Genomic DNA, 22,640 nt, shown 5'->3' with positions numbered 1-22,640 from the left:
ACATCCTAAGAAACGCGAACAATGGCTGGGCTTCGTACAAGTACTAACATAAGGTACTTGCACGTGTGAATGAATGCCCCAGTCTATTGAGCAGTCTATTCACTCAGCAGGGCAAAACAGCCCTTTGCTCAGCTTTTCCTTCTCTACCCTCCTCTCAACGAACCGGATCCAATGAATTACTCTTCTCTCCTGTTCCGTCCCATCAGTATTAAGGTACTACTGTACTATTCACTCCCTCGGCTTTGTGACCATCACCAGCGTAAGGTAGGATCAAACCATCCGGCTAACACGTACAAAATGCACGCCCAAGTGCTCACCTGCCTAAACAATCGCTCGTCCAGCGAGAGGCTGCGATAGGTGGCCCACGAACGGACCGTCTCAGTCCACTATTTCCTAGGCCTTTCACAGGCTGCGTCGTGCTGCATGATGATGCCATCGCGGAACTTTCTATCGGCGCCCTCAACTGAGCAGGTGTCAAACTCTTCATACGGAGCAACTGCTGCAAAAGTGGTTGTATTGAGCAAGTGCGGGATGCGGTTCCGAGACATGTGCATGCTCAACACCATTCATCACAGTCCTTGCCACCTCATCTGCCAATGTTAGCTTACCCAAATGTTTAGAGAGATAGTAGTACTACATAATTCGGAAAGATTGATTACGTGGAACTGGTGTGGTCGCTGCCATGGCGCTGCAATGCTTCTTTTGGTCAAATCAGAATTTCATATCCTCTGCAATGTCCAACATCTACAATTCTTCCGCTCGCAAGCATGGTCAACGTCAAGGATCGCAAGGCTCATACATACCTCCCGCATCAATCCAAGCGATCAACACCTCGTTTCATACCCATCACGAAGAGGTGCAACCGCCTCTCCCAATCTACGGCAGATTCCTCGCGCTCCCCTCAAGCGGCCACAATCCTCAGCGCCCCAGTATCGTCATACTCAACCCTCCCTTCATTAACGGCCCTTCGCATCTCCTCCCTCAAAACTGTGCGCTCGCCCGTCGCCGGGTCCCATTCCCAGCCTTCGCGCATCCACATCCAGCGCAGGCAGGCTCGCAGCTCCTTGTCCGCCGGTTTCACCCTCATCCACTCGGGCTGAAATTCAGGCTCACGGCCCTTCCCGTTCCAATCCTCGGCGCGCCCTAGCAGCTCATCACGACAAAATATGCGCCAGCTGTCGATGGCATACTTGCCCTGAGTCATATGGCCAATCTCCCACGCCTCGAGATCGTCATCGCCACGATCTGATGGCAAAGGCGACAGCTCCATATCTTCCTGGTATGGCGGAGGGCTCATGGCCCGTTTGTCGTAGTTCTTCACTCGGTAGCACGTACCGGGCGTTGGCGGCTGTTGTATAAAGGCCGTCGCGTACCTCAGGATATATGCGAGCCTGACATTGGATAGTCCTAAGTGACGTATCATGCCCAGCAGCTCTTCCCTGACAGAGGGGTCCAACAGATGAGACGGCGTGGGAAACCGCTCCTTCACCCGACAGAATACAGGCAGAGCCAGCTGTCCGTTTGTCTTGATGAGGAACGTGACGGCAATGAGTAGCCAGAATGGGTCGTGCGCCAGTTCCTCTTGGATGATGCCAAACGATGGTGAATCAAGACTGGGAAACGGAATACAAGACACTGTCCCTGCCGGCGGTCGCTTCTTCTTCGGAGACTCCTTCTTTGGTGACGGGTTCTGCAGGAAATAAGGCGACGTTGCTGAGCGTTTGCTATGTGCCTTCCCCTCTTCTGTCTCCGGTCTGCACGGGGAGGTCCATGACCTTGGGTTCCGATGAGAACAATCAAGCGACGACAAGAACTTCAAGGATTGCCTGTCCGAAACAGATCTGGCAGCACCAAAGGCAGCCCCAAAGGCGTGTCGACAATGGTCGGTTCCGGCATTGTAGGAATAAGCAGCGCTGTGCTGCTCGACTCTTCTCTTGCAAGCCTCGTCAGAAGGGTTGTCAGACCAGTAATGGGACGTTGCTCCTTGGCGCTGTTTCTGGACACGTTGTCGAACTCGTGAGGATGTGCTCTCAGTGCTCTCTTCGTTTAGTCGTGGAGCAAGTGCAAAGATATCGACCTCTCTCTCCAAGTCCTTGGCTAGTGCGATCAAGCGATCTGTTTCTCCCCACGGCCCAAGGTCTGGTGTTGCAACATCGCCGCCTTTGAAGATTTCCCAGATGAAGTTGAGGACATCGCTGCCGTCGAGACTCTCAGGATGGCCATCCTGAGCCCTTCGAATGGACTGTGCACACTCGATCAAATAATACCAATCTTCCGCGCCACCAATCAGGCTTTGGTCGAGGAGGGAGTGCAATTCATCCGTTGGCGCAGCCCCAGAGTCCAGTATTTCTGAGAGAAGCGACAACGAATCTTCCCAGACGTCGAACACGGATAGGATGCTTTGGCCGAATGAGGTCGACATGATCGTAAAATTCACCGTGGTGATATTCACGGTGTGGCGTCGAGAATGTACGTCTCAGATGACGCGAGGCGTCGCGAACGGCTCAACAGAGGTGGTGGACGTGTGTCTATAAGGTATTCGTTATGTCATGATGGAGACGTAGGGTTTGTTTGCCATAGGAAGAGAGAGAGAAAAGAATCCATGCGTTCGCAAACTATTTCAGGGTATGTGGGTTGTTGAGCAAACGGCCGCTTAGTGTGTTGCTTGAAAACCCGTTAACGACTTCACGAATTGTATCTACAGCAACACTGAAGGTCAGAACAAGTCCTGTCTTCATTTTGGATTGACGGATGACTGTATCACTTCGATTTTTCGATCCATCTGGTTCTTCCTGTATGTAGTCACCAATCACTTTTTGCCTTGTTTGAATTTCCTGTATGTTTCTTTCTTTTTGCCTTTCAATTCACCAAGCATATTCCGTAACCTCAAGCCTGACTGCCTAAGGTAGGCAACCAGGGCCAGGACAAGTCGGCCGCCGAACGGTGATATCGACACTTGATAATTCTCCGCATGAGAAGAACAATCTCAACGTATCATGTTGAGGAACTGGTTAATGCAGCCGATCGAGGGCAAGATAAGAGCCGGATATAACAGACACCTCATCGCGTCAGGGAGCTGCCAGCTCGATTTCCGCGGGTCGGCGGTGAAAGCCGAGACGTTCGTGGGGTGCATGGCCAAACCCGGCCCCTGAATGGCTGTCGCCTGACTCATCAAAGCCCCCCCACCGTGAATCACTGCTGCACCAGGACGGCGCGTGATGCAATTCTGCGTGGTTGCGCGTGCTTTTCTGGATCGACCGTGTCGGTTGCTCTGTTCTGACGGATTCACCTGCGTTGTGTTTTTGCTTCCTGCGGCTTCGTCTGAGCTGTGCTTGAACTCACGTGAGCGGTCGTGTGGCCTACGTAATGCAACTGTAAGAGGGAAGGAGCTTTCGCTTTTCAATACAGAGCTCGCTTCTTTACTCTCCCCTCCCAGACAGAACCTCTTCTTTTCTTCTTCTCCAAAATCCCTGGTCGTCACCTATTCAGATCCCAAGCTGTCAGACGAATACGCTGCACGTTGCATGCTGGCTGCATTAGCACACACCTCGCACCGCCGATTATCCTCACCGAGGCAAAGCTCCCAACCGCAAAGGGAACGTGTCTTGACGGACGCGCCAATTGCATCGTGAGGAAAAGCGGGGAGGAGCCACGGCCACCGGCACTTGGGTACGTACCTCGCACACGTCGCTCTGGCCCCCGGCTTATCAACAGAATGCAGGCGAAAAACGCGGGTCACGTGTGCCGGCCTATCAGACCCACCGCAATCGCCCATTCTCTCTGCGTCTTGTGCCTCCACCCCGGAACTTCTGCTTCCAATCCATCTTTCGCATTCCACCTCCGATTCCGACCCTCCTCGAGTCCGAAGCATCACCACCACAGCCTCAATCATCCAAGAGATGAGTAGTCGCGGCGGGAAACTTGCCCCCGAAGTCAATCGGTGAGTCTCCTGCTGCCTTTCCGGGTCTGGGCGAGGCTGCGACGTTGTGCGGTCGCTTTTATCCGACCGCACGGCCGGCACGTCTCGCCTGGGATGCCCGGTGAAAAGAGTTTCGAGAGCAGCTTGCTGACCTGTTCCTTTAGCGCTCTGTTCGTCAAGAACCTGAGGTACGCCTCCATCGATAGCAACCACCGATTCCGCCGAAAAACCGCAGTTGATGCTGACCTGTCGTAGCTACACTGTTTCTCCTGAGGAACTCTTCGACCTCTTTGGAAAGTTTGGACCTATCCGGTACGTCCAGGCCTTCGTGCGGATGTTGTCGACTACGACCGTGCTAACCCCCTTGCAGTCAGGTCCGCCAAGGCATCGCCAACAACACCAAGGGCACAGCTTTTGTCGTCTACGAAGATGTCATGGATGCGAAGCAAGCCTGTGACAAATTGAACGGTTTCAACTTTCAGAACCGTTATCTTGTTGGTACGTGGCAGCGTGTCACTACGTTTCCTTATGCCTTCTTCCTCCACTCTCAACCCTTGGTTTGGATAATTTCACTCTTTTCGTTCTCCTTTGCGTCGATGGATCAAGCCCTTGCTGACCCACTCGCAGTTCTATACCATCAGCCCGACAAGATGGTAAAATCTAAAGAGGACCTCGACGCCCGTCGGGAATCTTTAGCGCAGCTCAAGAAGCAGCACGGCATCGATTGACAATCCGACCGGTCCGTAGGCGCCCTGCAGAAGAAGACAACTTCTTCGTCTGCGGGCCGGTCTTCCTCTTCATCATCGTCCTCGTCCTCCTCGTCCGAGATGAAGACAATCCTACGAAAAGACAGGTCGCCAGCCAAGGCCACTCCCCGCAGTGGGCACAGTCACACCCGAGCCGTCCGATTTGCAGAAGGACCACGCGCAGCTCTACAGTCGGCAGCCTAAGACCGAGCATTCGACGTCGTGCCCATGGAGTGCATCATTATTCTCAACTATTATCTCTTCTTCGTTTCCTCGCCTTGGCTGGCACTTCTTTCAGCCCTTTTCTTGTTACCTTAATGTCAGCACCAAGTCATCGGATCAGTCAATCGCTCCCCGGGAAAGAACAAATCACGAAATGCGAAGTTTTTTATCTATGGAAAGGGAAACAGCGGGCACGGATCGGGGAGCTGGGAAACTCGAAGGGTATTTTTTTTTCGGCACAAGTGACGATATGGCAAGCCGCGAACGAACTGCTTGATTCGGAATTTGGACGGAGGCCTACCTTGCGGTCATGTTTACTAGCAGTCTTTTCGTGCCCTCCGTGGCCTTAGCAAGAAGAACGCAAACGCGTTTCCCCCTTTTTGGCCAATTCATTTCCTCTCTTCTCTCTGTCTGGGTGTGTCGGTGCCTCAATGCCGGTATCTCGCAACTCGCTAAGGCGTTTACTCGTCCAGTAGTGGAGACACAAGTATTTGTCGATGATGGATGTCGCTATTTCGGGGTATTCGAATCCTAATGACGTACGGTACATGGCGTATAATCTACTGGATTAACGGTTCACAACTCTTGGCACTTGCTCCAAGACACTACCTGCTGGTGCATCTGGTACTACCTATGTAAAGACGTGAATGTATTGGAACATGCTTGTGATACCACGATGCACCTACCTACATCTACATCAAAGAGTGCCTGAGCACACTGAATGGCCGGCCTAAGCTGGTTGCCTGCGTTGAGCTGAAGTATCAGTAGACTAAACATGTAACTTGTTGATAATCATGACATTGACACATGTCATCTCGTCTGTCAGGGAGGCAGCCGTGCAAGCTTCATATCATGGCATTCCGGGATCATATGATATCGCAACTCGAAGGCTTGCCTCACAACCAACTGACACTGACGCTACTGCAAACGCTACAAAGCAAGTATCTGCCAACGACAGGACCCCAATTCTGCCTCCATCTCGCCTCTAAGCGATTGCTGATACTTCACACAATTCACAGTAACTGAACAGGCAGTTACTTGATACTTCGTACCTTGTACGGCTTGCCTCAGCGGCGATGGAAAACGCCTTGCGAGTTTACCAGCCAAAAGGGCGAGAGCGCGAGATGTCTTCGATTCTGCAGAGGCTCCAGCCGGTCCTACCGCTCGTCCTACCAGGCAGGCCGCAGAGAAGGCCTCTTGCTCGAGGGCGGTGTTTTCTGGAAGCGTGCCGTGCTGGATGAGTCTTGTCTTCAAGCTTGGCTCAGAGGGCGAAGAAGATGGAGACCGGGCCGCAGATACGGCCGGCCGTGGTGGGCATTTGGCGGGCGGTGCAGGCGGCAGAAACCTGGAGGGGAGGAAGTGCTGTGCTCTGAAGCAGGCGACGGTTAGCGCTCGAGAGCGCTGTAACGAGGCACTGGGGTTGAAACTCGACTGCTGGAGCTTCACAGCAAATGTTGTGGCGCAGCGGTTCCAGGCGGTCGCCTTTTGCGGCCGGCCGGTGTGGAGCGCGCTTATCCCCAAGCATCGACCGTTTGCTCCGTCCGAAGATGATCATCCAACGTCGAACCAACATCGACCTGTTTCTGGACGCTGAAGAATCCGCGCCAGAAGAAGACGAGACGTTTTTCCACGAAAAAGCTGCCTGACGGGCATGCTATTCAGGCCTCCTTTTGTGGTCACGACATCGCGAAATAGCAGCAGCAGCAACAGCAGGGCTGTCCAGTTTGTCGGCGCCAAGATGCAGCCGTGCGGCCTGGCCGTGGCTCCAGGAACGGCCGCTGTGCTGTATCTTGATCTGCAAACGGCATGAAGACGAGGCTGACCATGGAATTCCTGGCATCATGTATGTTCAAACAGCCTGACGATGTCCAGCTAATGCCGTTTGGATGGCATCATGCTGGCAGACACTGGCTACAACGCATGCTGATTGGTGTTGATACATAGGTCCTTTGTCTCGCTTGCCGTGAGGAACACGGGGAGATCATGCATGGAATCATGGCATGGGGCAGTCCAACAGTGGCTTGTTGTTCCAGCTGGCATCATACAAACGATCCAATGAAGATCGAAGCCTGTCTTCTTCATCCCAGTGCTTAATATGCGAGGCTGAAGCATGCCACGACACGTTCCTCCTATCAAAGCCGACTCTCACCACATCAACACTCCGTCCCTCCGTCCCGGACCCACCATCGCCGGCTGGAGGGCCCCCGGTCTCGTTCACGGAGTTTGGCGACGACCAGTCAGAGGCCGTTCCATTGCGCTGGGATTTAGGCTTCGCTGCTCTCGATGTCTTCACAGCCACTTCGCAAGGTGACTTTTGCTTTCTTCTGTGGCCCCATTGGCGTATGAGCTTGGTGGCTTTTGATGAGGCTCCATATGGGCTCGGCCGCAAGCAGCACTCCGAGCTCCCAGTCTCCTTGGCCAGTGACATACTGTATGATACAGTACTTTGGCTCTTGCGGCTACTGCTCGCATCGTCCGATGTATGCATCAGGCCTCTTCTTTTGCCTACACACATCGGGCAGGGAAGGGTGAGGCTCTGTCGTCCCTCTTCGACCGGTGGCCTTTATGCTGTTGGTTGAGACAGGTAAGACTCCCCCTTGACATGATACTCTCATCTTTCTCTATAAAGTCGCTTCAAGTTCCACCTTCTAGTCCATTGTCTGATGATCATCAAGTCACATACTCAAGACATAAATCAGATATACTTCTCTCACTTCACGGCCAGCCCAATGTCAGTGCCGGTCACTCCCTTCAGCAAATTGACCCTCGAAGAGATGTCTCCCACCAACCAATCGGCCTTCCATACTGGCCTACAGTCATACGAGTGCCTTGATCCAACCTTACAAGATTCGAGCTCCGACCTTGAGTCCTGCTCGGATGAGTCCGAAGACGAAGACGAGCTTTCCATGGTCGTACAGTCCCCTACCAAGCTGGCCTACAACATCCATCACCTTCCTGAAAAAGCACAGGATGCTGTACGCGATGTCTTCGGCGAGCCACCGGCAATTGCGCTGCAACAGTGCCGGCTCATCGATAACACATATGCCTTTCAGATGACTGAACTCGTCACCCAGTCAGTTCGCATTCATGCCACTGGCGAGGGGGCATCTCGTATCACCTGCTCGTGCGGACGCAACGACGACGACAGCGACGCTGCAGAGCCCTGCTCGCACCTATTCTGGCTCATGGATCGGCTCACGCAGCAGATGCTCTACGACTTTGACGCCAAAACACCGCTGACCATGATGGAGGCTGGCTTCGCCGAAGAGCTGGGCGATCCATTCACGGCCATTGCGGAGCATCATCTTGATGTCCTGTCCGCCGGTCTGCACTGTCAAGTCATTGACCCGGAGTCCGTCTACGGGAATGAAGATGAAATTGCCTCTCACCGGGTGCAAGAAACACGCGAGCTCCTGGCCGCCGTCTATGGGATGACTCCAGACGAATTCCGGCCGGATCTCGATGGAAGACGACTGCTCGGAAAGAAGAAAGTGGTGAAGCGCAACGATCTGGACTGCACCGTGCTCCGTATGCTGCTCGACAACCCCCACTTCTTTGACTACTTCCAGTCGGCAGTATCCCGTCCGCAAGATGCCGTCAGCGATACCTTCAGGAAGCTCACACAGAGAATCGACCGCGTGCTGCGCAGATTCGACGCGTATGCCGCCGATCCCGCCTCTGCCACGAGACGCTCAGCAGAGACACCCCCCGACGTCTCCTGGGCGGCAAAGCACATGCTTGGGTGCATCAAGCTCATCAGAAGCTGCATCTTCACCCGCAATCGGCCTCTTCAGCCCAACGAGGAGGATGCTGCCGCTCGTACTCTGGTGCATATTCTTTCCGCCGTTGCCGCCCGCAACCACGACGTTTCGCCCCTCCCTGCCACTTCTGAATCTCCGCTTTCTCCTTCTCCTACTCATCCTGCGGCGGCACCAATGAGTCGTACTGAGCGAAACTTGTATCTGCGCCTTATAGGAGACGCAGACAGAGACGCAGACTTTGTCCTCGCGGAACTGGATCTCATCCCAGAGGCGGCGAGCCAGCACCTACACACCCTGGAGGCCATCTTCGAGGACATTGGGATGCACGGCGCCCCGGTTGGGTATTTCGACAAGTTCAAGGCGCTGCTCGGAAGGCTGAAGGGGACTAGGAGGAGGAGCAGCGGTGGATTGAAGAGGCAGGGTGATGCTGGGGATGAGGGCGGTGCTTTTAGGGAGTCAAAGAGGATGAAGTAGGGGAGGTCGTACCTGTCAGGAGGGGATCTATCTTTGTTTCTTTCTTCTTTCTTTCTTTCTTTTCTTGTCTACTTTTCTTCTTCTTTCACCTACCCCTTTCTCTTCTTCTTCCTTTCTTCTTCTTTCTCGATTTCCCACTTTCTCTCTTCTTCTTCTTCTTCTTCTTCTTCTTCTTCTTCTTCTTCTTCTTCTTCTTCTTCTTCTTCTTCTTCTTCTTCTTCTTCTCCTCTTTGTATCTTTTCCTTCGATGTCTACTGTTATTGCACTGGTTGCGGTATTGGTCCTGCCATCATCTCCCCTGTCCCTCATCTTCGTCTTTCCAATTTTCGTCTCTCAATTCTCCGGCCCCCGAACACGTTCAGGGCCAATGTAACAACAAGCGTGCTCAGAGTAGGCAGATTCTAGGTAGTTACTACTGCAGGTACATAGTAATTACTACAATCATCATTCGACTTCGAGGCAACCTTCACAGCGCAGTAAACATCAATCTGCCAAAAGAAAAAAAGAAAAAAAGAGAAAGCAGCAACATGTCATTGAAATAATCACAAACGCCTTGATAACCGTGTACTCGCTTATATGATCCTCCCTTCCCACTACATGCCATCAAATGCTCATGACGAGGGGTGACTTCTGAGTCAAGTCCTGCGCAAGCCTGGGCCACCCCTCGGATCACCTGTAGGGCTGAGCGCCTTGAGGGAGAGAGGGACGGTCACATGTTTTTTTTCTTTCTTCTTTTCCCTTACCTATAGCCTAACACAGATTGTTTTCCTTGCGAAACTTCTCCAACTCCTCGTGGACCTCGCGCAGACTAGGTCGACTGTAATAGTTTTCGTTCCAGTCTCCCCTCTTCAAGCCCTCGGCGCGCTCCTTGAGCCACGCCTCCGAGTCAGCAATTTCCTTTGCCCACCAGTCGCGGGCGACGTTTTGGACCTCCTGCGCCGTCGACTCCCCAGTGTTCTCAAACTCTCGCAGCACCAGCTTGTCTCTGCGACGCACGATGAGCCTGCTAAGCCCAGCCTGTCGGCCGCGCGTGCACCGGTCAATAAGGTCGCGCATGGCCGGCGGCGTGCGAGTGTACCCGGGAAACTCGACCAAGGGCTCCCAGCGGTACGAGAGCCACACGGCGGCTCGCTGGGGGGCGCTTTCGGACTCGAAGATGCACCAAAGCACGCGGCCGAGCATGTACACCTCGCAGGCCTCCTGTTCTCGAGGCGTCAGGCAGGCCCATGGGACGTTGTACCCCTCGGACGGCCAGACGTAGTCCTCTCCCTGGCCCATCTCCTCCCACCCTGGAAGCATGCTCGTCAATATGCCGGCATACTTCTCCACAACGTGCGGAGGAATCTCGTCGTCGATTGCCAACAGTCGCACGTACTCGATGGCGTTGACCTCGGGGGCGGCAAACTCGCACCAAACGCCACGCTGCTCAAAGTCGACCATGACCACATCCCCCGACCCCGATAGGACAATATTGTCAAGCCGGAGGTCCGGATAGAAGATGTGGCATGTCTCGCGTAGGTGCACCAAGGCGGAGGCGAGTTGGACAGACCATTTGGCCTTGTCGGCCAGCGACACTTGGTTGTGCACCTGCAAAAAGGGAATCAGGTCACGCAAGCTGCCATGGACGTGCAACTCGAGCGTGAAACCGATAACGGCCGTCTTGCTGCCAAATGTGCACTTCTTCGTGATGAGGTGAACGGGTCGTGCCACAACGTTGGGGTGAGCCTTGATGGAGAGGAGCTGGCGCAACTCATGGTATAGGAACTTGGTGTAGCTGGTCAGGGCCTTGAAGATCCACGTCTTGCCCTCATACTCAATGAGGCAGACGCTGTCGTGCAACTGTGTCAGATACACGACGTCATGGATATCGACAGTCGGTGGAAGGTCCACGTGCGACCCCCAGAAGCTCTGGAACGAGGATACCGACAGCATCTGACGCTCGAGGTAGTACGTCGGGGCCATGGATACCCGGACCTGGCTGACATCCTTGGGCAGGTTGTTGAAGACGATCCTGGAGCCGAAGGGCATGTTTTGGTATATCTGCTGCGGGTCGTCCAGTGTCGAGGTCCAGTACTGGAGCAGCCGGAGCACATGCTGGGTAACGCCAAGCTGTGAGATGCGGGATGCGTCTCGCGTGTAAAAGGCAACGTCCATGTCGAGGACGCTGCGGAGCTCGTGAGAGAGCGTCGCGGGCTCAGGAATGAAGACATCCACACGGAATGGGGGAATCGAGCCCATGAAGAGCGGCACGGCATAGAACTGAGTCCCAAATGCAGTACAGCCGTCTATTCGCCACAGGGGCCGCGCTGGAGGCTCGAGACTGTCGATGCGGTTCTTGGGATTCAGTGGAGACTCTTCCCACGGCGTCTCTCTGGCAGCCTGGGCGGCGGCAGTGGTTGCCGACTTCTCCCAGATGCTCTCGTCCGCGAAGGCTGCCGTTGGATGGATGACATCGTGAATCGACTGTTGGCTGAGCTCCATCTTGCAGATGTGTGGTATAACGTCTGTCTCAGCTAACAGGTAGGTGCCCGCCGTCTCCAGGGCCTTACTAGAGGCAGATGGCAGTGCCTTTATCAGTCAATGGGCACGGCCTGAGCGAATCGAAACAGGTCGTGGAGCCTGGGCCTGGGCTTGAGGATCAGGAAGGGGGAGGCAGAGAGAGAGAGCGCGGGCTACGGGGGCTGGGTTCTGGGAAGAATACCTACCACTGGCTGCTCCCCGGTTTCGTATACGCTCCTGTGCCTGACTCTCGCGGGAGGCACTCGCCCACCAAGCCTGCTGGCCTCTGTCACCCCAGGCCGCTGCGGTTTGCTCCTGTTGCCCAGTCAGACTCGGCCCGTTCGTGGCAAGGCTAGCGATGGGCTTCGGTTCCTTCAAGCCCCTCCGCAGCTGGCTGAGACTTGCGCGAAGGAGCGAGGATTGTCGATTCTGTGTCACGGCCGCTTTGCAAGCTTCGAGCTGGGCTGCTGCCGTGCATGAGCATCAACTGGGGGGTTTCCGTGGTGGTGCTGCATCTGGCTGGATTGGGCCATCTGCCGGATCACATGATGCGGCCTCGCGGTACCCGCGTACCTCCATCCAGTGTGCCTGATGTGCAGTTCGGACGAAGGCCACGCACATGCAGTCGAGTCGATGATATTCCACCCAGCGTTGGGGGGCATTGCTTGGGCCGGTTTTGGGGGTTTGCAGAGGCAGAAAAGGCCAGCAAAAACAACGGTCATGATGCTGATGCCGCGCTTGTCCTAAGGCCGACGGATCCCTGGCAAGCTGGGGCTAAAGGCTCCCCATTTTGTTGCCCAGAGCTCCGCTTCCTCGCCCTCGCTGGAGCATCTTGTCTCTCTGCAGCTATCAGACCTGCAATTGCTACGTCGGACAGGGACATGCACCTTGGTAAAGGCTCTTTCGGGAGCACAGCATATCGGTGAGGCTGGAAGTTGTCTGGGACCAATTTCCACATTGTGCTGATGGAGAGATTAGCCCATGATCCCGTCTGCTATGTATGCTGTGGAGTGGTGATTGTCAGTCAGTCAGACCCTACTTATACGGAAAACCCCAAAGGCTAGGGCAGCAGTGTAAGTCACTATTACAAGACGAATGAATTGGAATATCACGGACGTGACTGACTCTAGGTTAAGCCGCTGATCAGTCTTGTGCCGGTGCGTGTGTTGCTTTTCTGGTTCACGCATCTCTGCCTACGGCGGAGGTCGCAGGTGGCCCTGGTCCAAATGACAAAGAGAAGCGACATGGTGAGCCATTTGTGACTGCTCATCCCGTTCACCAGGGGCTCCCTTCTCCTTACATTGCACTCATACCCCCAAACTTCCTCGTTTGCTGATGCCCTACATACGTCGATTCCCGTACCAGACACGACCGCCGCCACTGGCGCCTCGTACGCAGATCAAAGGCGATGTCGGGTTACGACCACGTCTGTTGTTTGCTTAAGCTGAGTCCAAGGGTATGATTGGGTGGAGCAAAGAGACTTTGGCCCCCAAAATGCCCTGCGTTTGTCTCTCTATTTGTCTATCCTCAACTGCCAACCCTGGCAAACAGAGATATCTCTGGGTTCTAAGACTGCTGTCGTCCAAGAGGACAGGTGCGGGGCTTGACAGCTTCAACTTGCCGGTTCAGGGGTGATTCGTGGCGTCGTAGAGAATGACTCGGACACGCTTTGCGGTGAATCTGCGGCCATCTTCAGCCGCAGCAAGCAGTAGTAACCGTGCTCTGTATTCTGAAGGAGAAGTGACTAGGCGAGACACAGTATGCGGCCCGCGTTGCTATTGTTGGGTTAGCAAAGGCTCGGGCAAACCTGCTGAAGCAACTCCATGGAGATCCATCACAACAGGTAGCAGAGCTCCAAAGCATGCTATGTGGCATAAATAGTCTCCCACGTAGTACTAACAGTTGCCTGTCGGTGGCGATAGAGCTCCAAAACTCACTTGCTGGGATATTATCGCGTAGCATGACGCGATTTGAACCTTGTACAACAAAACATATCGTATATGAAGTTCCCCCTGCCCTCTTACACGTCTTCTGCAAGCAACGTGATTTGAATGCCAGCGGGGCCGACGGCCTCCAAATCCTGAACTGATTAACAAGTTGTTTGAGTGGAAAAGTGTCGAACGACCTCCGTGAAGACCTGCATTTAGTCATGTCATTGCACGTGTCAGACGCATAATATCATGGACTACGGGACGCAGTCCGTTGGAGACAACTACCCGCGGTCTTAGTGAAGACGCCCTCACACGTACACCCGCACCACACGTACCGATGGGAACAGCTTCTGGCTGCCAAGGTGCGTCTCGAAGTGATGTCAAGACAAGGGCGAGTCTTTGGGTCGAATCGAAAGTACCAGACTCCTCGAAGTGACCTGTTCAAACTGGTCTGTGGTACCTCGTAGTCCGGCCAAAGGGAACGGCATCAGTATTCATGCCTCCCTCTCTCTGCAGCCCGAAGAGCAGGCCGGCACCACTGCGTCGAGCTAGATATTCCCTTAGCCGCCGACAGGGTTGACAAACTCACATATGCTAGTGGCATTGTGGCGTCCATGCTAAATGCTCACCGGTCGGCGAGGGTTATCAACAGCCCATCCCAAATGGAAGGCATACAAGTAACCGCTCTGAGGATGGTATGCCTGCACGACGACGAGGCCGTCTGATGCGGCCGGCCACATACACGTAGCTTGGTGGGCCGCGGAATCGCAACATGTAACCCTGTTGCTTTGTCCTTGGCGGTAAGAGACGTGAGCTGTAATGGACTCTCTGGTGCAACAACCACAGCCGCTTCAGATCATGGCCCCATCTTCTCCATGCGAGGACTGTCCAAGCTTCCACCCAGTCTCAGAGTGGACCACGAGAATATCCAGTTCGTCTGCATATGCACCCAAGGGGGAATATGATTCATCACCCCCCGTATCGCTTGTTGGCAGCACTGGGTAATAACGGCCGGCTGGTGCCGTGTAGCCTGGCGCGAGTAGACGGCAGCTGGACGGTGAAGCCAGAGTCAGTCTCCGTGAGCGATAACAGAAGGAATCGAACAGGCCAGGGAACGATGGTGACAACGCGAGACCGGCGAGTATCAGGCAATACCAGCAGCCCTGACAGCTGTGTTTTCGTAATGTGCAGCACTTTGAGACATCTCGCAAGCCACAGCATAGGTGGTCATGGAACCTCCAGGTATGGAGATACGAAAGCAGAGGTTAGGGTAGGTGTAAGAGATGAGAGAGCCGGAATGACGTTGCCTTGCATCGCTCGCTTTGGCCTGAGCAACTCCACTTGCCCGAACAGTTGCAGCAGCGGGGAGAAGGAGAGACGCACGCAAATCGGTGGAAAGCGCGAGCACCTCCGCAGCACCTGCTCGTCAGAAGTTGCCGAGAGGCTGTTCGCGGTTTCCGTTTTGTCTCATTCCAATCAAAGTTGAAGTCATCGTGGCGACGCTGATTGGCTGGGCAAAGGGGAAGGGTTCAGTCTGGCGGTGGCAGGTACGGAGCAACTCGTGGTGCCTTCCCTTCTTCCATCCTTCCAGACACAGGCGGTTTGAGTGGAGTTGGGCAGGCACAGGAGCAGGAAAGTCCGACCCCTCAGGCCAAGCCAAGCGCGGAGAAATATGGAGCCAGGCACAAGACTTCAGCTCCAAGTGCTAAAAGTAGAGCCCGATTGCCAGCCTAGCAGCTGGGGAAGGAGCGGGAAGGGAGCCACCGCCATTCCGCACCTTCTGCTAGTACTAGTTCGCCAACTTAATTCAACATCCATGATCTTACCAGGTTCGTGGACTTTACATGGCACAGCATGTGATGCTTCTTCTTGCGAGAGGCGCTGCGTCTCCGGAGCATTACAGCCTTGATGGGCCATGGCGTGAACCATGAACCCTGGATCTCGGTCCTGCGCCATCATCCAGCCATTGGCCTCGTGTGGTGCGGTGCAAATGTGCAGCCAAGGTGCCACAAATGCCCGCGAAGCGTGGGGAAACGCAACAATGTCTCGTGCGACGAGACAGCCACGCGAAAACACAAAGAACCGCCCACCCTCGCCCTCGCCCTCTCTTCCGATGCGAGGTGTGGAGAATCGCCGGTGCTGCTCCTCGACCTGAACCTCGACCAAGTTGCTCGACCAAGCACGGATCCGGCCCTGCCTCGGCTGCTGCTCGCCGGGGCTGTTCGAGATATTTTCAAGCTTCTTCACACCCCTGCTCGCTGAGCTGTGGCTACGACCCGAACAGATCAGATCCCCGTGGTTGCGAGCGTTCCATCTGCTCCATGGCTGGATCTTCCAAGCCGTGTGGGTGCAGTCGAAGACGTGCTACTCTCACCGGTCCCCACTTCCAAGCAGTACGGTTATGACGAGCTTCCTGGTGTGGTAACACCTAGAGCTAGCTCTTTGGTTAGGTACTGTAGCTTCGAGTGCATTTCGAGCCTGGCGTCGCCTCCAATGGTCAAACACCCGCCAGACCGTTCGACATGTGCCTCGTCTGACTTCGTCTCTACATTAGATCGCATCTTAGGAAGAAAATACTCACGAAGAACGTCAATGGGATATGGAGTTAGCTCGTCAATTTCCCAATCACAGCAAGCCTGTCTCTATACAAGGCTATGGAATAAAACGACCTGAAGGAAGCCACTCCGAACAGACGGCCAGTGTCTTGATTTTACCTGCTGCGTCTTTTCAACATGCAGGTCGTAGCGCATGTGACCCGCGGCCTATAAGCTGCAGTCGACAATGGTCTTTGTGGTACCATACTGGCCTTACGATGAGACGATCCTCATTGGTCTGCTCGCAGTTGGACGCCAATCTTGTTCTGCCGCGACACCGGCCTGTATTGCACACACTGACAGTCAGCTCCGTTGGGCGCTACGGCTCACTCTCTTCCCGACCTGGAGGCGATGCCACTGTTGGGTGCGTGGCTTCTTTCCCACGCCAAACTCGGACATGCCTGGAACTCTCTATTCTCTCGTTGGCCAAATCGGCGTTGATGGCTCCGGTGCTATGCGTCGTGCTGGAGCTCTACTTCGCACACATCGCCAGGGCAGCGACTGCGCAAGGCCGTATCGGGCCATTCATCCTCTCTCGACGGTACGTGCCCGCTCTTTCTCAGCAGCTGTATGGAATGCCGGCCCGATCGGGGAAGCCCAGGCAACCTTTGCTTCAATGAGACCTTGAGGAATTAATTGGGCTTGCATCCCGACTAATTGACCCCCCCGGTTGTGTCCGCAACCCCTCAGTTGCCATTAAATACATACACTTTAGCAACGGGATCCATGACTTTCGCTTTCTCACCGAGTTCGCTTCTCCTCCTCCTTGGAAGAAATCACAGCTATCATCGTTTAGCCTTGGGATCCAGCCACTTAGACCATAGGCCAGCGCCTATGCACACTTCGGCAACACGCCCCCAGATTCTAGTCCGCGCTACCCATCATCCCTGCTTTACCACGGAGGAGATCCCTGGGTTTCGAGGATACAGCCGGCACCAACAGCGTCGGCAGCACAGCAACAGCAACACCAGTGTCCCCGGAGCACGTCCATCATCGGTCACCAGCGTGGCGGCGGCAGCACGGGACCGTCGCTCCTCTTGGACGAGTGTAGCCACAGCGGGTGCGCTTCGCAGGTCGGCGCCGCACATTGGACTTCGCCGACAGCCCAACGCTAGCTGGCTCCCTACTTACATGCCTCCTCTGTCTCTGCCTCTCTCACTCTCCGGCCAGAACTTGTTCCATACGAGACCACACCGGTGACGAACACTCGTGCTTGGAGATTTGCGCTTCTCCCGTGTTCCCGCTCCTCCTCGGCCGCCCAGCATTTCGCTCCACCTATCGTTTGACATAGCGAAAGCCAACCAACTCTGCCCCCAGGAATGGTTCTGGTGGCACCGGAGGAATTCCACCCCTCCCCTGGCGCTGTTCAACTCTCCCGGTGGTTTGGTGCACAGCTTTGGTGTACCTTGTTGATACTGCCTTGTCTCTGGAGTCTAGTTGATACTTGATTCTCCACGTGCCAGTACCTTGGACTCTATTTCTGTTACTACGCCGCATCTGTCCAACACCCCCTTTCTATCTACTGGCATCATGGTAAGCAGCCTTCCTCACCCCACGACGGTAGCCTGCATAGATATATCTGGCACTGCTTCCCGCCGTCTGATGTTTGAGTCTTCGTCACAATTGCCCTCAACCTTTATGCTCCCCCGTCTCTTGCTGGCTCCCTTTCACCAACTCCCATCCCCGTACGACATCGATTCAGCCTACCTGACGTACCTCCCTCTTCCCCTCATCACCCTTGAGCGGCGCGGTCAAGCTAACCTTCATACAGGCTCCACGTCGAAAGAGAGTGAGGGCACTGGGCACCTTTGATGTGCTATCGGTGCCTCCGCTGCCTCTGGCTCCTGTCGTAAACACGGAGTTCTCACAATTGCCCCCTGATGCTTCACAGCTCTTTGTAGGACAAGCTACGGCGGTCCCTGGCTTTTCTTTCGGTTACTGCGAACACGCATCTGCATACACGTCACCCTTCACATCAGGCCATACATCAGGATACGCGCCTGAATATACACCTGGATACACACCGGGCAACACATCGGGCTACCCGCTTGACTATTCTCCCGTTTGCCCTTCCGGATCACATCCGTATTCACACAAACGCAGACGACTAGAGGGCTTTTATCAGATGCCTTCCACAGACGAGTCACCCTCAGCTGGCACTGGCTATCAGGAGAAACCACCTGTGGCGAGTCGACATGACCACCAGCAGGTCCATGATGCAACGTCAATCATCCCGCGATGGGCACCTGCCATCTCTGAAGTTCCACCTCTGAGCTCCCCTTTGGCTTGTATGGCAGAGTCTATTTCCGCTTGCTGTAACTTCGGATGGCAGCATCCCACCGGTCAGCAAAATTCCTATCCGCTGCTTTGTGACTCCTTGCTAGTGCCAAGGACAAACGGCTGACGACTTGGACTCCAGGATACCAGCCTCTCCCCGCTCCGACGGCAGTGGTGTATGAACCCCCTCAGCCGTTTACGATGGAAGCGGTACCACCCGTACCAGCTCAGACGGTGCAGCCCATGCAAAACCTTGTGTCTAGCGCTGAAGCACTTCCCCAAGCTACGCCACTTCAGGATGATCAACTCAACTTGAATCCCTCTGCCCTTGACGACTATCCCGTCCTCGGCCAAGCCTCGCTGCAGCCTCTGATCCAACCAGCTTTGGAGTCATCTTTACTGCCAGAGCCGCCATCCATGGAAAATACGGGCAACGACCCTTATCTGCTCACTCAGATAGGCCATGAGTATCCCAATCAACTCGCCTCTTCGGAACTGTATAATTTCACAACGGCCACAACAGCGATGCCAATGCCGTCTATCGATGAGAACCCGTTAGATACGAATTCTGTTCTGCCGCTGCAATATGGTCCAGCCCCCCTTGTTCCGCTGGTCCACCCTCGTTTGGTGACCATTGACATTACACCCTCGGAGCCGTATGGTTGTTATGACGCTCCCGCGGTGCAGACTTCAGTCCAACAGGTGCCACACGATGATGGGGTGGACTCAGCTGTTCAAAGGCAAGAGCCGGTGGCCGAGAACAACCAGCCGCCTGCTCAGCGAAACGGCAAGCGGGGTCCGTTTCGAGACCAAAGTCTTCGAGAACAAACAGCCCAAACAAGAAAGATGGGTTCTTGCATACGATGCAGAATGCAGCGCATACGCGTAAGTGATGGCTTGCACCCCTGCGCTTTTCAATGTGCGGCGATGTGCCCCATTGCCGTGTAACAGAGCAACACTCGACATGGGATGGAATAGGCTAACACAGTGGTACCCCTGCAGTGCGAGTTCAACTCGGATATTCCAGGCGGCAGCTGTTTGACATGTAAGAAGGTAGAGAATACAAAGGCTGCGCGGCTGCCTTGTCTCCGATACAAGATCACCGATATGACCCTCTACAAGCCGGGTCAAGTCCCAGGTTACGAATGGACACAAAGATGGAACAAGAACTCGTCTGATCCCATTCAGCTTTGGGCTTCGCGCGAAGTCAAGGTCATTTACATATCTGTAGGCTTTTCAAACAGGTATATGCCACTGCAGGTGCGTCGATTTGTTCCGCGAGACGGCGATAAGCTAGAGCGGACATGGGACTATCAAGGGACCAAGAAGTCGGTTACCATTCCGCCATATGCACTGATCGACTTGGAAGCGGGAAAATCGGCGTACACCCGGTACATCCGAGACTCCATGACCGACATATTTCGAAACATGCTTGGTGATAGCGACAACCTCTTGTACAAAACGTACCTCCAAGCTTGGCACATGTGGAAAGACCCGGCAACTCCACCAGAAACGTTTGAACTCCTCAACTGGACGCTTCGGCTGTGGATAGCCGTCCGCCTGTCGACCACGTCGGCGTTTATCGCCGGGAAAGAGAAGCTGGGCATGACCAGTGATATCCTGGACGATACCAGTCCCAACCCTGGGAAGATCCCGCTGCCCCCTGTCTTGGGCGCGCAGATGGATATGATATTGATCCAGCATATTCAGACTAAACTTCGGCATGAGCTTTTGGACAACCTTCAGAAAGTAATGCTCAAGAACAAGCCGTCAAGCTGGCTGGTGACGTACTTGGTAGCATTCATTCTGCTCCACAACGTCGCCCTGATCACGAAACATGATGCGGGCTATGCTCGCAAACACGGCATGAATGTGAGTTTTCTCCCATAAGAGAAGTTGAAGGGAGCAGACATCGGCAACCAGCAGCCATGCCAGGGGCGATTGTCTTCAACCAATTCGCCCCCCCAGTATCAATCTGCTAACTGGTTTTACCCTGCAGCGCCGGTTTGCTCGAGAAGGCAAGGTGCAAGAATATCATCTGGGTGAGTCTTTCCCCCCTTTGCTTGGCATCGTATGCACGCACATCTGACAAATTCCGCCTTTCCGACGGGCGTGTTGCATTATAGGAGCAAATATCATCCTTGCCCACTTTCACTACTGCAACAAGGGCGTGGCTCCCTTCTCGGACGAGTGTGAGGATCAAGATCTGCGGACATTAGCGCATCTTGATGAGGATAAGATCCAGTTTGTTCGGGCGACCAGGGCATACGTCCAGCGGCATAGTAAGTACCCGGATATTACCACCATCATGTCGGCGAACCAGATTCCCGGAGTCGCGCTAATCCATGACTGCGATTGCCAGAGCGAGATTGGGAGCAACTCCGCGCCAGAGGGGAGTACGAGAATGACTTCTACTTCGTAAGCCAACTGTTTGACGAGAAGTGGCATCCCAGGAACACCGTCTGGTAACTTTGCATTTGGATCTTGCGACTGTTTCCTTTCTATCAATCAGCCTGACCGAGAAGGTCGATTGAGGGTGGCAAGAATACTCGTCGAAGCGGTGAGAGTGTGGTACTGCGTGTGCGCAGTAGGCTTGGATGAAAGGGCAGGCTGCAGGCTGCAGGTACCCCTATGCTGAGATTGGCTCTGACAGTGTGCCGACCATGACAGTATCTTGTTCCACGGTAATACGAAATAGTACAAGTAGTGGCTTCTATCGGCCAGGGGCATACGTACATACATATGTACACTCTTGATTACCAGGGATACCGTAGGTAGTACTGCTAGTCGGAATACCCCATACGCTAGAGGGGACTGCACAGCTGTTTCGCAGGCCGATCCGGTCATGGGGTGTCGCTTTATCCTTGTTCAGTGGTAGCCACAAAGTACGAATGAACTGCAGATGAAGATGCTCGCATCGAGCAACGGGCAAGGGAAACACGCTAGGATGTATCGAGGCTCTTGTCTCTTTTCTCACCGGTATCGCCGATGGACTGACTGTTGCGGGATTGGTGTATGTTGGTGCGACGGGGGACAAAACGGCCCGTGCGAGGCAATCACAAGGTTGATGTTTGGGTTTGCGTCTTCCACACCCGTTGATTGAAGGCCACTGCGAGCTTCCTATATAACTCGGCCAGCTCTGTTTGCAAGTTGTCAGTCCAGTCCAGCAAACACGCAAAGAAGGGCCACCGGTCATGGGTGGCTAGCGGCCACATGCCTCTCACGACGCACGCTCCCGTCGTCGCTGGAGGGCGAAATTACAACGCATCCACGCCAGGATAGCAGCATCGACTCACGGGACATTGACGCAGACAGCGATAGACCGCTAGTTTCAAGCGGCGGGAGAAGGGAGAGAGGCTTGTTTTGGTTTGCCTGGAGTGTGGGTTTGATGTTGTTTTCCTTCCCCAAGTGGACGATGACCTACCTCCAGAGCTAAGCTGAGGAGGAACCTAGCAAGAAAAAGAAAAAAAGATACAGGGCTAAAAATGAGGGGGGGGAGAGAAGAAGACAACTTCCTTGCAAAGAAAAGGAAAGTAAGAGAAAAAAGCAAAGAGGAAGAGGGAACAGGAAAAACCAATGGGGACAACGAAGCGCCAGAGGCCGACGAGAGACTATCACGCACCTAGTCAGTCCTCTAGAGCCGCTACACAAGCCGGGCTGTCTCGCGGTTTCTCACCCCCTACCAAGTGTCTCACAGCAAATTGAGCTTGGAAGCTGCTCTCGCCAAGGCCGGAGGAGATCAAATGCAGGGACAATGATTGCTAGAGGCTCGGCTTGCCAGGTAGTGCCTGGACAAGCCGCCGGCCGCGATGGTGGACAAGGACGTACTGCGGTGGCAGCCGGAAGGCCGCCTTTGTGCGACGCCGGCGACGGCACGGCACCGGGAGTGACTCCCGAGAGAAACCAGGTACCTGGTTTGGCGATTGCTCAGGTGGAGGGCGATTTGTCGTTGCTTTTTGCCTCAAGGCTTCGCGCATCTGGCTATTGTAGGTAGATCAAGGTCAAACCTAGTCTCGGGTCGTCATATTTCCGTTCTTGCCTGCTGAGCTACTGAGCATGAGACAGCGGTAAGTCGTAATTGCCAAAGACAAAGCAGGCGGTCTATCATGGATGATGACGCCCTTGTGTTTTGTACTTCCAAGATATAAGGGGCCAAGAGTCCTCAGCTCCTTCCTACTCTTGCCATCTATCCAAGCAGGTACACCGACTCTTCAAGT

The 22,640-nt window shown here is 54.5% G+C and overlaps 5 protein-coding genes across 5 annotated transcripts; 3 read left to right on the top strand and 2 right to left on the bottom strand.

Moving 5' to 3' along the window:
* Window positions 1–901: 901 nt before the first annotated feature.
* BBK36DRAFT_1127923 (hypothetical protein) lies at window positions 902–2,422 on the bottom strand (the record flags this gene model as incomplete). The annotated part of the gene is made up of 2 exons (XM_024891567.1): window positions 902–1,738; window positions 1,838–2,422. 2 exons carry the CDS (start codon window positions 2,420–2,422, stop codon window positions 902–904), a joined length of 1,422 nt encoding a protein of 473 aa, XP_024746300.1.
* A 1,477-nt stretch (window positions 2,423–3,899) lies between these two features.
* On the top strand, window positions 3,900–4,647 carry BBK36DRAFT_1144513 (RNA-binding domain-containing protein; the record flags this gene model as incomplete). Its single annotated transcript, XM_024893682.1, has 5 exons — window positions 3,900–3,940; window positions 4,084–4,107; window positions 4,175–4,231; window positions 4,290–4,417; window positions 4,547–4,647. The coding sequence occupies 5 exons, from the start codon at window positions 3,900–3,902 to the stop codon at window positions 4,645–4,647; spliced, it is 351 nt and encodes a 116-aa protein (XP_024746299.1).
* Window positions 4,648–7,661: 3,014 nt separating this feature from the next.
* BBK36DRAFT_1128386 (hypothetical protein) lies at window positions 7,662–9,122 on the top strand (the record flags this gene model as incomplete). The annotated part of the gene is made up of 1 exon (XM_024891609.1): window positions 7,662–9,122. The coding sequence occupies one exon, from the start codon at window positions 7,662–7,664 to the stop codon at window positions 9,120–9,122; it is 1,461 nt and encodes a 486-aa protein (XP_024746298.1).
* Window positions 9,123–9,872: 750 nt separating this feature from the next.
* BBK36DRAFT_1136477 (hypothetical protein) lies at window positions 9,873–12,023 on the bottom strand (the record flags this gene model as incomplete). Its single annotated transcript, XM_024892990.1, has 2 exons — window positions 11,683–12,023; window positions 9,873–11,637 (listed from the first exon to the last, which is right to left on the bottom strand). The coding sequence occupies exon 2, from the start codon at window positions 11,601–11,603 to the stop codon at window positions 9,873–9,875; it is 1,731 nt and encodes a 576-aa protein (XP_024746297.1). The 5' UTR covers window positions 11,604–11,637; window positions 11,683–12,023.
* Window positions 12,024–19,530: 7,507 nt separating this feature from the next.
* BBK36DRAFT_1162756 (hypothetical protein) lies at window positions 19,531–20,892 on the top strand (the record flags this gene model as incomplete). The annotated part of the gene is made up of 4 exons (XM_024894471.1): window positions 19,531–20,295; window positions 20,423–20,465; window positions 20,550–20,705; window positions 20,786–20,892. The coding sequence occupies 4 exons, from the start codon at window positions 19,531–19,533 to the stop codon at window positions 20,890–20,892; spliced, it is 1,071 nt and encodes a 356-aa protein (XP_024746296.1).
* Between the last annotated feature and the right edge of the window lie 1,748 nt (window positions 20,893–22,640).

This window comes from Trichoderma citrinoviride (assembly GCF_003025115.1).
Source record: "Trichoderma citrinoviride strain TUCIM 6016 unplaced genomic scaffold BBK36scaffold_15, whole genome shotgun sequence".
NCBI lineage: Eukaryota > Fungi > Ascomycota > Sordariomycetes > Hypocreales > Hypocreaceae > Trichoderma > Trichoderma citrinoviride.
This window is presented reverse-complemented; position numbering and strand designations above follow the sequence as displayed.